The sequence below is a fragment of the Triturus cristatus genome, chromosome 11 (genome assembly GCF_964204655.1).
Source record: "Triturus cristatus chromosome 11, aTriCri1.1, whole genome shotgun sequence".
Taxonomy (NCBI): domain Eukaryota; kingdom Metazoa; phylum Chordata; class Amphibia; order Caudata; family Salamandridae; genus Triturus; species Triturus cristatus.
The window spans coordinates 883793787-883808597 of NC_140594.1; the positions used below are offsets into that span (position 1 = coordinate 883793787).

Sequence of the window (14811 nt, forward strand, 5' to 3'; positions counted from 1 at the left end):
TGTTTTATAGGTATCTGGACATCATGGTTAGCAAAGTTAACCAATACATATATTTCCAAACCCTACCCCCCCCAACTATTGCAACAGGCCAAATTAATGTTCTACCAGGTAGCACAGTTCCCCAGTGCCAAAGGCAGTGTTGATGGCAGACATATAGCCATATGCCCCCCTCAGCAACTTAATTCATATACAGAACAGGAAAGGCTCACACTCACTCAATGTACAGGTAGTGTGTGTTGATTCCCATATCATAACAGATTTTCCAAACAGTACTACTTCATGTTCCGACACAATGGAATATAAAACTGACTGTCACAAGGTGAAATTGGCAATGGTTTTTTACAAGGTAAGATAATTGCGGACTCAATGAATACAGTAGCTAGAACTGTTTGTGTAATGTGACCTAATGGCTTTCCTTCTCATGCTTTAAAGGAGACAGCATATATGCATTTCGTCCCTGCATACTCACACCATACCGGACGTCAAGAAAAAGAAGTGAAATGTAGTACAACAGGGCACACAGGACAATGCACTCCATCATTGAGAGGACCTTTGGGATACTGAAGTACAGGTTTCGCTGCCTCCACAAGACCGGAGGAGCACTACTGTATAGACCTGAGACATGCTGTAAAATCATGCCACCTGTGCCATGCTACATAATAACACCATGAGGAGGGGTCTGCACAACATCACCACTAAGGACGAATCTGACTCAGATGATGAATTACCACAACTACAGGTGCATTAGGATCTGGCTCATGCAGCAGAGGATTGTGAAGGACGCACAGAAATTAACAACTATTTTTGAGGTAGGAGGGATTCCAACATCTAAGAAATTGATATCATACATGATGGTAGTGCATGGTGAATAACTGAAACATTACCTTTTATTCAGGTTGTGACAATAATGCATCTTCCTAAATCAACAATATCTATTACGGATGTAACTTTGTGTCAAATAGGCAACAAAGTATTTAATTACAAACAAAAAACCAGTGTACAGACTCATGACTCTGAGTGTTAATTGGATTCACTTCTTCCGGCTTCTGGGGTTGGTTGCCAGGTCAGCCCCACTGACCTTTGGAAGCGTGCACATGTCAGACCCACACCTGTTTCAGTGTGTATGCCTGGTAATGCATGCCTCCTGCATAGATGTGCCACTGAGGTTAGAGCCTTCTTTGCTCTCAGGTGGAGGCAGAATATTGGGGTTCCTTTATTTTCAAGGGCTGTGGTCACTCAAACTAGCCCATGGGCAACATCCTGACAGCAGTGCCCCAGGTGAGCCTGTATGTTTACATATCTCCTCGCTAGAATTCTTGTGGCTACTGCCAATTTGTTTATGGAATGCATGAAGGCATCAAAGCATGCCAGGTATTTCCTGTGCCACTGTGTCTACACACGGTGCTCATTCTCCATGGCGGCAATCTGCCGGTCTTGCCCTTTCTGCATCGAGCTTGGCATTCTTAGCAGATGCCTATTGAAAGTTTATTGTTTGGTTTGTAGGTAGGCGCTGTACAAAGATGATGGGGTTTTCCAGGCCATAAAACACAGGAGAACTCTCTGCCATGTCATCAGACACATTCGTATTGTGGACTGCTGCTGGTTGGCATCTATGCTGTCTGTGTGTCTTGCCCACAGATGTTGTTGTGTCCTTGATTTGGGACTGTCCCTCTTCACCGTCCACAATGTCTGGTAGTGGTGCAATGGTTGCTCTCCTTGCAGTTGGAGCTGGAGTGTTGGGCATAAGAATTGGTAATATGCTGTCCTCCATTTCCACATGTGCCAGTAACTTCTTCAGCCTCAATTGTTTCTGACACATCCTGGGTGGGATCTGTAGACATGCATGTATATAGTTAGTGGAAATAAATGGTTAATGTCTATTAACTACATTGTTGTAGCTGTGCTTCATGTGTTTGTGACATGCTTGTGATGTAGAGATATGTATGGTGTAGTCATCAGCCCACAGTACAGCATTCAAGTTTGGTGTACTACAACTCCCATGATGCATTGCCAAGATAGGGCAAGCATCTCAATGGAGTTATTTATGCTGTGATGTTTTATTTGGAGAATCACAAACATTATGTTATTTTACTTAAGTAAAGGGGAGTAGACTTCCCTAGGTGCTGTCTTCAGGATTGAAGGTGTCAATGCCTGACACTCCCACCACACATTCTAGTTCTAGTGTCCCCTCAATGAGTGTCTCCATGGGAGTGGGAGGGGGTGTTTGGAGTGTCCTCCACCTGTGCCACAACCCATAACCATCCTGCTGGCCACCTTCTCCTTTGTGCGAGATCTCAGGTCATATCAGTGTTTGGTATCTCTGGGTGGTCCTCTGTTGGACATCTAGGGAGTTAACATTCTCCAAGATGATGTTCCATATCTTGTTTTTTTTAGCGCTCTAGAACAGTGAAAGAGGCTTTACCAAATAGCTGGTCCATATGTGCTACACATTCTTCTGTCAAGAACTCCAGCTCCTTTTAAAAAAACCTGACCTTTCTCTTCCTGCTCCCAGAATCCTTGTCCGCATATTCCTTGGACATGATGCAGTTCAGTCACAAGTATTCCCTTGCCAGAGGTGATGCAGGTGCACTCCTCCCTTCTAATACCTTCATAGGCTTATGTGTGTGGCCACACCCTGTATTTCTTAACTTCCTGGTCTGACATCATCCTTCTACATCCAAAATATGACTTTTCCTACGTTTAAAATTTCCTATTAGGAAATCACAATTTTGCGATTTCCTAATTGTGATTGCGAATCCATAGGAATCGCTATTAGGGGAATCGCCAGTTACATAAATCTCGTTTTGCAATTCCATTAAAGCAATTTCTATGGATTCGCTATTGAGAAATCTCAAATCCTAACTTTTGTAGATAAGGCCCTTGGTTTCACCTTTGCCAATGAAGCCTGAAATAAGACTTTAAGATGAGCAGCAAGAAATTGTACATGACTGTCTAGTCTATGCTTATGGGCTAACTGCCTACTGTTCATGGAAGGCAACACTGACTTAGTCTTCATTCAGGCCTCTGCCACTGTCTCCACCAAGGCATCATTAAGGCATCAATAGGAGGCAAGAAGGGAGGCTCAAAGGTGTGATGTCCTGAAGAAAGGCACAAAATAAACAGGTTGTATTTGGCTTCAACTGCAGATACAATCAAGTGCAGAGCTTCCCTGCCTCTTTGACCACTAATATAAAAGATGATCGTTCTTGAGAAAGCAGGGAAGGAGGAACTGGAAATTCTTCTTCTGGGATGTTTCAACTCTGCTGCCATTTTGGAAGTCTACTATTTTGCAGTAAATATGCCATCTGCATTGTTCTCCTGATCCCAGCCTCTTCCCGAATATAGCTCTGAGTACCTCCGAGCATCCGCATGATATCTAGAAACAGACAGAGGGCAAATTTGTCAGGCCAGATAACCGTCCTAACAGGGATCTAGTCATTATAAAATAACTATGATGCTCTATTTTTAGAAGGTTTCATGGCAATATTGGTAACAGGCATATGAAGCATGGGAATTTGGACTATCCAACACTAATCTTGAATTAGATGGCACCTAATTTAATTCTGTAGGTGCCATCACTGACACGCAGCCTTTAGTGGATGGTATCTTGGTATCTTGACTGTGTCATTACCGGAGGCAAGGGAAATGGACCCTAATGGGTGCAGACGCAGATCTGAAGCAACCGATGTTGTAACAGTACCGGAAGGCACCAAAAGACAACAAGCACTGGCACAGCCCATAGTTCTCGGCAATACAAGAGTTATAGGCACTGGCAATGTTAATGCATTTGTGCACGACTTTTAGGCTGGTTGTATTGATATCCCAGCAGTAGTATTAATTCATGGGCAGTGCCCCTCACCCTTACACCAATTCATGGTCAGTAAATTGACAATGAATTTGGGAAATAGCAACACCTGTAATTTACACTGTTTAGAACAAGCATTGGCAGAGCCAATAGGTCTGGTTTTGACTATTATCTTTTGGAATTTCCCATCTTTGTCAACGTTTTTCTAAAATTGAATAAGTGGACTACTGTTTGCGTGTATGGGCAACAGCAGAATGCCATCTCTCACATAGAGGTGAGCTAATGACTAAAGTGGTCTGACTCATTGACTAAAGCAGTATGATGTGATGGGTGGAAATAAAATGTGAATAACACAAGAGACCAATGGAAGAGGAGAATTGGTGAAAGTCCCTTTATGTTAGCACATTATAAAATTGTATTAACACCAGAAGACTTTAAAATCAGAAGTGTGGTATGAAGCGCTATATGCATAAGAAGTTATTATTATTTGAAGTGTTAGGGGAGGACATCAGTCTGATCTCTATACAAAACAAGTTATTAGTCAAGTTAAATTCACTAAAAAGCAATACGAACATACATGCAGAGGGAGTGCATGCACCACAGAAACTAGGTTGGTCGCGGTATGCTGTGGTTGCTTGTCTAGCTCCTGGCCTGGAAGACAGAGCTGCTGGATTAGGAGTACTTAAAGAGATATTCCACATAGGTAGGCCTCTCAGAAGGTCCTTCAGATACCGACCTGCCACGAATTCTCCACGTTATTATTACTCAGTTCAACTTGATGCCAAGAAAATGAGTACCATTGACTGAATGGCAGACTGCATTTGTAAAGCGTCCAGCACTCTGGGCCTCTTGGCAATGACATTTGAAAACCTTCCTGTGGTGTTTGTCTTGGTAGGCCTTGCAACACCCACGCCAAGTGGCACAGTCGGACAGTGAGCGATTTACAAGTGCATTTAGTCAAAGGTACACATTTTCTTGGCTTCTTAATCATATGAAATGCTAATGCGCCTTGATAAGTGACTGATTCCGCCACTGCCCCATGGCGATTTAAAGGCATTGTAAGTAGGGCCAGTAGGGGCATTTCCTCGTGGACCAGTGAGCCTCTTTTACACCACCATCACGCTGCTTTAAGTGCAGAGAATCTTTATTACGTGGCTCACCTAGGCATCTGCATTGTGCCAGGTTTAACCAAGGTGTCCCTGGGACGCAAAGGGGGTTAGCAAGGCACCCCGAGGATACAGAAGAGACGTCAAGGTAACCACAAAGGAGGGGGGAAACAAAAAATGAGCCTGTGAAATAACCAAGGTGCCCTTGGGACACACAGGGGATATTAAGCTGCACTCAAATCGCTCAAGGAATAAAGTGCACATGGGACTCCGAAGGGGCAGCAAGAAGCCCTCAGGGCCCAGGAGGGGCACCAAAGTGCCCTGGTGATAAAAGTGCCTTCAGAAGGCAATAATGACATAAGGCATCAGGATGTTACCAGGATGCACTAACGACTGCGGGATGCCAAGGAGCAGTATATATCCTAAGGTGCCTTCAGGACAAGTAGAGGCCATTAAAGAGCATGCAGAGTGCCTAACAGGACCCGAGAAGACCCCAGCACATAGTAGGGGTTACAATGAGATCTCACAGTGCAGCAGAGACAAAGAGGAAGCCTCACGGTGAGATGCGCTTTGGATGCAGCAACCACAATAAAACACTCCAAGGATGCACCTGAAGCCGATGTACCCTCAAGTGCAGTACGGTTCAGCCACATGGGATGGGTCAGGGGATGCAGCCTCCTGTCTAACCCGGAACGTGCATGGTGTGCCCTTGTCAGCCTGGATTCCAGACTGTGGCCTTCTTGTACCCCAGAAGCCACTGTTTATGCAAAGAGGCCCTTTCCTCTGGCAAGGAGGAAGCTCACATAACAGAATGCAGCAAAGCCGGCACCGAGAGCCAGTCCAACCATGCCACAGGCCAACCAGGGGCTTCAAGGAAGGGCGGGTGTTTTAACAATAGGGCACAGAGCAGCACATCCACAGAAGGAGTGGGGCCTAAGAACTGCAGATGCACTGGTGGCAGGGGGAGGTCAGCATGCAAATCCAGCGCAGGCAAAACACACAGAGTGTATCACACTGTATACTGACGAAGGGGTCAGGGGCAGCCTCTCCACACAGGGACGGGTTCCACACACAGTGAACAACTCTCTTCTCCATCTTGGGGTCACAGGGAGGTGCTCAGCATGCATCACCAACACAAAAAATCCTTTCAACCGCATGGCCTGGGCAAGTCTCCCAGGCGGGCGGCAAGAGGCAAGGCTTAGCAGCAAGCGATACCAACCAACGAGGGAGCAACTGAATCATAGCAGTGGAACTAATGACAGGCATTTACACAGCGTGCACTAGAAACTGGCTTGCCCTTCAGTTCTCCTATTCTGTACACCACAAGGGTGAGAGTGTAAACCTGCCCTGCATAGAGTCAAACCTGCACCCTGTGTAGGAAGTGGGTGAACCATTGAGATCTATAACTGATATTGCCACTAGTAACATACCAGTTACACACCATAGGCATCCCTTCGCTGAGCTAAGAATGAAACGAAAGGCCAATGAGGCGGGACCTGAGAGGGAGGGCAGTGGAAGCCGTTTTTTAAGACCACGTAACACGTGGATTGGACCGGACCGGATATAGGGAACAAGTTAGGCCCGCTGAACAAATTATCTTCAATCCTGGTTGCGGAATGTTGCAAGGTCCTGCATCGAGAATGCGTCACGCAGGAGCGGTTCAGGGCTGAGATGTACTTCAGACACCAAGCTCAACATTCCTACCTACTGCCAATTGAAAGTTATCACTTAATAAATGGAATAAGGTAACCCAGTGTTATCCTATGAGACAGGCAGGCCTCACAGTAGTGAAAAACTAATTTAAAAGTTCAAATATTAAAAAGGAACAATTAGGCCTGGCAAAAAGGTTTATTTTGCCAGGTCAAAATGGCAGTTCAAAATTGCACTCACAGGCTGCAATTGAAAGCTCGGGACATGTTTAAAGGGCTACTTAAGTGGGTGGAATAAAGAGGGCTGCTGGCCCACTAGTAGCATTTACTGTATAGGTCCTGGGTACATGTAGTACCACTTTGCTAGGAACTTACAGGTAAATGAATTGTGCTATTTTTACCATGTTTTAGGAAGTGAGCACATGCACTTTAGCACAGGAGGAGTAAGGGAAAACATTCGGGGGAAGACCACCGTAAGGTTTACATGTCTAACAGTAATCTGTTGAAACATCAAAGGAGTTCCCTCCCTGCCAGTATAGTGATCTGCTCGCCAAATGTAATTGTTGGAAGACCTTAAGTTTGGCCACTCAGTATCAACCATGGCCAAACTTCTCTGACAGTCCGACAGAGTAAGTGCGGTTGGAAAAATGGCTGAATGTCCACCCACCCAATCAGAATAAGCTAACAAAAAGTATTTTCTTTTTACTGCCCGCACACCAGTCAAACCTTGGTGGTGAGGGATGTCCTGCTTTGGGATTTTCTTTCTCAAAATAAAAAGAGAAAACTGTTTGGCGCCGCAGTCTTGTAGAAAACAGTGATATGCATTCACAGGATCCACTGTTGCGGCAGTTCCGGCCACTGCGTTATCAATGACTCCCTGCTTGTTGGTCATTCATAAATTTAACGGGCTTCTCATCCAACATGGGGATGGAGTCATTTACTCAGTCTCCATGGTGGAACGGCAGTCTGTCTGTCAACATATAAATCGGCCCTAAGGCTTAGACCAGCGCTTATGAACAGCCACAACATGGTTTGACTCCTTCTCACTGAAGGAGACCACAAAGGCTACAGGCACCTGCATTACGTGGGCCTAGACACCACATACTCATTAATTTCAGTTAGAAACAGCAATATATCTCCTGATTCCAAGAAAATATAAAGCTGGTGGATAAGGAAAGCGAAATGTTGCTGTTTTGAAACATTATGTGCATGATTGGATTAAAACCATACAGAGCAATGGCTTGGCAAGCACCGGATTACAACATCTATTACATATAGAAAAGAGGTACTAAACCCACTTTTTCCACTTACTGTCTGACGGATCCTTGCCGCCCCCAAGCCACCAATCAGGGCAGGAATAGGGGAGGTATTACTTTAAATAATGTACGGATCTAGACAGCAGCCTGCAGAAACATCACGACGAACGAAGTGCTCCAGTTAGCTAAAATATCAAACTCCAAAACCATCTAACATTGCTGAGACCAGGTGCCCTCCAACTCCAGTGTTTAGTTTGGAAATATACAGAATGGGCGCTTTAATACCTCCTACTCTGAATTTTAGTCCTTGCCAAGATGGGGCCGGGTTCTTGCGTCACCGTCAACTGCTATGTTTAGCTGGTCCTTTCAGAATATTAAGATAACTTTTGCGAAATCGGTCACTGTGCACATTTGAGTACATCTTTCTGAATAGGTCCAATTGTGTTTTCTTTAATAGAAAAATTAAGTGGCAAACAATTAGCATTTCTTAAAGTGGTAAACTTCACCAGAAATTTAGGGAGAGGACAGAATTAACTGTCTGAAGAAATGTAGCGAAAGTAAAAGTAGGCACCTTCAAAGAAAACAGTGCGTATTGTGTTGAACCACAATCAAATTCAAACTAGACCAATTCACAAATTGAAGAATTACATTGCTCAGGCAATTACACCTCGTTGTTCTTTCCACCAGTTATCATCATTATTATAAACTGTAAATAAATGTTTCCATAGTAAAGTTCTCACTTCCTAAAATCCCCACTGCTATTAGCAATGTTCCTCAGTTTCACACACACCTTCTTCTGCATCTCCTCCTGATCTTTTTGGTACATCCGTATTAATTCCTGATGCTTTTGTTTCTCAATGTCTAATTCAATCTTTGCCTCTTCTTTCAGTCGAGAGGTGAGCGCGGCAATTTCCGATGAATGTGTTTCTCGTTGTTTATGGAGTTCAGATTCCATCTGTAAGATAAAGGATAAGACAAACACAATATTTCCATGTACATGATATTTAAATATTCCACCTACGCCATGTCTTAGTGGACTATGTTGTAACTCCCTGGTGCCAGTCTCAATAAATACCCTAATTAGATAAATAAGAGCGATATAAACATAATAAGTAATACTTTACACACCCTCTAGATCATGAACTAAACCTGTTACATTAAAACAGACGAGGTAGCTTCCAATTTTCCAACCAAATGAAGGTAAATCCAATCCATGATAATGGTGTAAATCTTCAAAAATTCAGAATACCAAAATACATGGCAGTTTTGTGAGCGGGGTATACAAAAAAAATGCTTTCACTGAATATCTACCGATCAAAGGGTTTTTGGGAATACAGTGCAATGTCTTAAAAAAGTGAATAAAAATAAATCAACACTAACATATTTATAAATAATTAAAATGCTTACTACCTTTCCTAATTTTAATGAATCCCCATTTTACTTCAGTAGTATAACTATTCCATTCCGAAGAGGTGCAGCCAGGACAATTTAGAGAAGTCAAACACTTAACACCACTGGCTAGACATTGGTGAAACTATATCCCAACAGGGCTAGAAATAGAGGTGATCAACAGCACTTTAGGACAAGTGTTATATTAAGATCTATTTTAAGGGCCTACTGCGGTGTAGAGTGGATTCTCATAGTTTTGTTTCCTGATGTCAGGGCAATACAATCACTGGGCCAACCTGCCTCCAGATCATTGTAATGAAGTAGTGCGTTAGGCCCCTGCTAGATGGCAAATGCATATTCAAATTTGCAAAATGACAAAATCCCATACTAGAGTTGTCCTTGCACCTGCAACAGTTGAGAACAAGGCACATAACGCTAATGAGATTTGTAAACATTCTTACAACAAAGGGCCATGTGTTGACCTGTGTAACCACCCACCCCCATGACTAGATGGCTGGTACACCACATAGGCATCACATCCAGCTTCCCGAGTAGTTGACACACTCTCATACAATGGCTCTAAAAACACTTCACAGCCGGCCAACATTTGTATGGGTCCAGGTCAGCAAATGCCAAAGATCATCTCAGGCCTACAAGAAAACTGCAGCAACTCAAGAGGATTCAGGGTGTGCAGGTGAAAGCTGGCATTCATGTAACAGACATTCGCTAGCTGATTGGTACTGATTTCAATTTGCTACAGGAACCATGGATTGGCATGCATGGGCCAAGATAACAGTGTCCCAATGTCATGCTTATTCAATTGAAATAACAGTATCTTCCGAAAATAGCTGGTGTTTCCCATCTTATGTTTGTAGATGGACTTGAAATACAGCAGACAAGTACCTTCCACTATACAGCATACATATGATGTTTTATAACATGGAGAACTAATTTCTTTACTTTTAACCGATTACACAATTCACAATATACTGCTTTGGGATTATCATTTGGTGAAAGGCTTGTTTGTAGAAGCATCAGTAGTGGGATTTTACACTTCTAACTTACTCAAACTAAAGGTGGACCTTCTCCATCATGTGAGGGTGTAGACTCAAGGGCATGTAATACAGCACAAAATGTTTGGGAAAAAATGATAAAGGATTTCCCCACTTAAGTACAAAAGTACTGTAATTGAGCTAACCCAGGAAGTCCCTCTCTCAGAGGCTGATATCCATAAGAGGAGGATTTCCTTAAGACACATTTGATTCAGGAATGGTCCATCCTATTCTTAAATACAACTATCTCGCGAATACCACTAATTTGCAGAAATAAATGTCAAAAGGCATTAGGTATCATGATTAATTCTCAGACTGACTAATACACAAAGCTCTCTGCTGCGAGCTTCCTAAGACAGAACTTTAAAAGGCCTTGAGAACTTTGGAGTATGTCTGGCTGAGTTGTATGGAAAATACAATAGCATCATTTATGTAAGCATCATCATCATAAACTTTATTTCGAACACCAAGATCATAAAATTACATCACAAATAGTTATTTCAAATAAAAATACATAAAATATGATAGAAATGGGACGCAGAAACATATATGCAACACGCATAGGGACCTCGCAGGCAACAGCACATGATATACCAATGAAATCGCAGTGGCGTAGCTGCGGGGGGGAGGGCGGTGGTGGCGGACTAACCCAGGCGGCACAAGTCTTGGGGGTGGCAGTCAGCCCCCCTCCCCTGCTTTTACCTGTGGGTGTCGCGGATGCAAGAATCGGCAGCACACCCCAAACCCCCCCCCAGGTAAGAACCTGCGGCCGTATGAATCTCTTCTACCAGACCGCCGCGGGCGGCCTAAGACCTAGCTACGCCACTGTGAAATCGTATTAGCAACAGAAGAAAATATGATGAAAATGCTCTGTCCCGGCCTATTCCATAAGTGAATCCAGCACATGAATTAATAAAGAACACACACCTTTTAATCAAAATCTATATTAGGTCCGTGGATAGCAGTGGCAGCATACATTAAGTTGTCTCGATATAAAGTGTCTCGTACCATAACCACATCTATCAATCAGAAACATTGGCCTTTCAGAAAATCACAACATCTATTAGACAATTTCATTAAGAAGTGGCCAGTGCAATTACAGTTTGAATTGATCAATAACACATGGCTTACAAACAAACTGTATATAAGATCCCTGAGAGACCCTAGCTACATAAATTAAATCGACTCAATAGAAAGGGACCGGTGCAGTTACAGCTTGTTTCAGTCAATCAGCTGGGGAGGAGACCAAAAAAGTTTCGAAATCCCCAGATCATTGTTCCATTAGCAAAAAAAACATACATTAAAATGATCTCAGTATAAAGGGGCCGTGGAATTGAATCATAAATTTGTCATAGACCACAGGTAGATATATAACAAAATAGCTCAGGCCCACAGTGAAACCTTTCAACTCTCCAACACATTCCTTAAGAGGACACTTTCCTTGCAAGCACAATTCATAAAATGCAAGGAAATCGGTATCAGCATACAATAAATTGTCTTTGTGAGGTAGCCCATGTTATTGCAACATAAAGCAATGAATGCCCTGGGGGGGAAACTGACGATTTCGCAATCCCCAGGCCCGTATCCACTTCATTCCGCCCACTAACGCACATTCACTACAGGGGCACGGCTACTGAGCGTGAACATCAATCGATCACTTTCGTTAATGCAAGCAAAATAGTTACTTTTCAGTGGCAAGGTTACCTCTAAGATTCTGTGCGCGGCACACACATATATTCAGGGTGATACACACAACTTTATCCTAAAGCAGTATGTAATTGGAAGAGGGCTAAACTTTAGTGAGAGAAGCAACTAACAAGCACCGGACCTATATTTTTCCCTCACGGTAGAAGATTGTTGTCAGCTAGGGACAAGTTGCTGGAATGGCTTCCCTCTCCTCCTCTGGTCCACAACATCCAATTTCGGAAATTACTAAAACGTAATATGTATAGGGGCACAAGTCCACTATCTAATGGCTGATTAGATGCGCAAAGGCACTGATAATTGTGAACACTCACTCATCTATTTATACCATATACACTGAAGACAGAAGCATATACAGTGCCTCTTAATATTCGAGTTGTTGGCTTAATTATATATAACCAGTCACAATATGTTTACATATGCTGAGGCTGGTGTCAAAAAAGTTTAAAGGAACACAGGGATTTGGTGATTGACGAGGTGGTCAAAAGCAGCTCCCAAATGTTGCTCTGCACATGCTGGCAACACTTGTCTGCTTAGGTCTAGTAACACTTATCCACAGGAAGCTTGGAAGCATTCAAGTGGTTCACTTAGACGCACTTCCAGAGACAAGAAGATTCAGGCCAAGAATCCAATTGTGAAAAATGTGACATCTGAATACTGTTGGAAGAGTAGAATATGCTTCAACTGTCTTTTTGATACCTTACACACACCTTCCCCAGTACAGGAGACATCATAGAGCTGTGAGTAACTGCATAAGGAACAGGTTGAAAGAATGATTGTTTCTGCAGTCCCAGAAAGCGAGAGGAAGTCAATTCAAAAGAAGTGCTCATTTCCCTGTAAAATTCTGGATCCTACATCCCAACTACAAACAAAACTACATAGCCAATCTCAATTAAGCCAGCACATTCAACACAGATTTAGATTTGCCTGATGGTGGACCTTTCCAAAAATGTACAAATGACGGAGCAAAGTTAATTTGGTTCCAAGTCACAAGTTCATCATTGTATCTGCTTCATACTGAATGAGATGGCCACCATAAGAAAAATACCCCCAAACTAATTGGTGCCTTTGTGGTAAGGAAGGCGGTATTATCATAAAATTGCAACATGGTGATCTAGTTGCTATTTCCATCAAACGTGTTTTGTAGTAGGTAGTTATTTCAGGTCCCATGAGACACACTGTCCATGGTAGCAAGTGTACAAGTGCTTAGAGTGTTTGTAGGTGCACATGCCCTTCTGGTCTGCGCGTCTGGCACTTTAGTGCCCGTGATGACTGGTGCAACAGACGTGCAACATACGTAGACTATGTAGACACCAGCTCAGTGATAGCATGAACAATTGACCGACAACTGCTAAGGTGTATGCTGCTTCCTGTTACTCACTGATCTCTCTTGCCATGGTGTTGGGTGTATGTCCTCTTAATGTGCTTAAGGCCATATTGGTGTGAGGGCGCGCTTGCGCTGCATGAGTGCTATGATCCTCATATCTGATGCCACAAGCTCTACTGGTGCTAGAGCAATGCCACTCTCCACTTCCCCTTTCAAATTACTATGACATACATTTTAGTCTCCTCCATTCTCTGTCCCTTACTCTTTCATTCATCAACTACCTGTAGATTATTTGCAAATTGTCAGATTTCCTCCTCCTCCCATACTGTCTAAATGAATTAAACAGAATGAAGTGACCTTGTTTTAATGGAAATTAATTAATTTTATTTGTGAGTCCTCGAGAATGTGTGCAGGTGATGGATGCATTTGCAGTGGAGAGCGTGTGGATGGGTCTGTAGGTGGGCACAGTCACCTGCCTGCCCTTTGTCTATGCTAACATGCTGTGCACCAGTGTGCTTATGTGTGAAGGTGTGCATGCCTGTGTGTTCCTAGGGCCAGGTATGGGCTGACATTCAGTGTAGCAGGTCTTTTTATTCCCCTCAAGAAGCTCTTCTGCTTCCACTACATCTCGGCATCGCTTATACTTTTGTATGCTTCTGGACAGCTGTTTAAATGTGCCTCATAGAATAGTGCATAATATACATTGTGATCATAATACAGCTATTATGTTGTATTTATATCATACTGTCTACTGCACTGCCTGTGTTTCTCAGTAATGCAAATGATAAGCAACAATTTTACCCAATTGAATGGTAGACAACTTAATACCCACGAAAGGGGAACATCTGACATTACACTGCAACACGTGATATCTATGCTGAATGAGTAATTCACTAAAACGTGAGATCTTTCAAGGAGCCACACCATTGTAAAAATTACCGACCCATTTCTTTGGTTAACATCGATTACACATTTTTTTCAAAAGCCTTAGCTTCGCGTTTGAAATCTCAATTACCTGACCTATTAGGGAACAATCTGGTTTTGGCAAGGGACGACTCATTACAAACAATACTCGTTTATTTTTTGATGTCCTTTCCAAAGCTTCACATATTTCACATTCCTTAGCAGCAATAGCTCTGGATGCAGAGAAAGCATTCGATAGAGGTGAATGGCCCTATCTTTTTCATACACTTAAGTGGTTTGGCTTTGGCCCAAAAATTATTGCTCTGATATCTATTTTGTATTCTAACCCAAGAGTGGCTGTTTGCGCAAATGGGGGTATATCTTCCTATTTTCCACTTGATAGAGGTGTCCGACAGGGTTGTCCACTTTTTCCGTTTCTTTTTAATCTTGCCTTAGAACCTTTTTTGTTAAGAATTCGCCAAAATGATAATATTCATGGTTTTACTTTTAAAGAGACTAACATCAAAATGGCAGCTTATGCTGACAATGTCCTTTTATTTCTCTCACAACCCCAATTCTCTCTCCCCGCCTTTTTGGAGGAGGTTGATTCCTTTGCACCC

At 42.9% G+C, this 14811-nt stretch overlaps 1 protein-coding gene across 3 annotated transcripts in view; it reads right to left on the reverse strand.

Annotated features, from left to right (window-relative positions):
• The window catches only part of LEKR1 (leucine, glutamate and lysine rich 1), a 775178-nt gene that overhangs the window by 120591 nt on the left and 639776 nt on the right, over positions 1–14811 (reverse strand). For all 3 annotated transcript variants that reach the window (XM_085634762.1, XM_085634761.1, XM_085634764.1), the window contains one exon: positions 8607–8771. In XM_085634762.1, coding sequence (XP_085490888.1) covers positions 8607–8771 — 165 coding nt within the window. The remainder of the gene's footprint in view (positions 1–8606; positions 8772–14811) is intronic.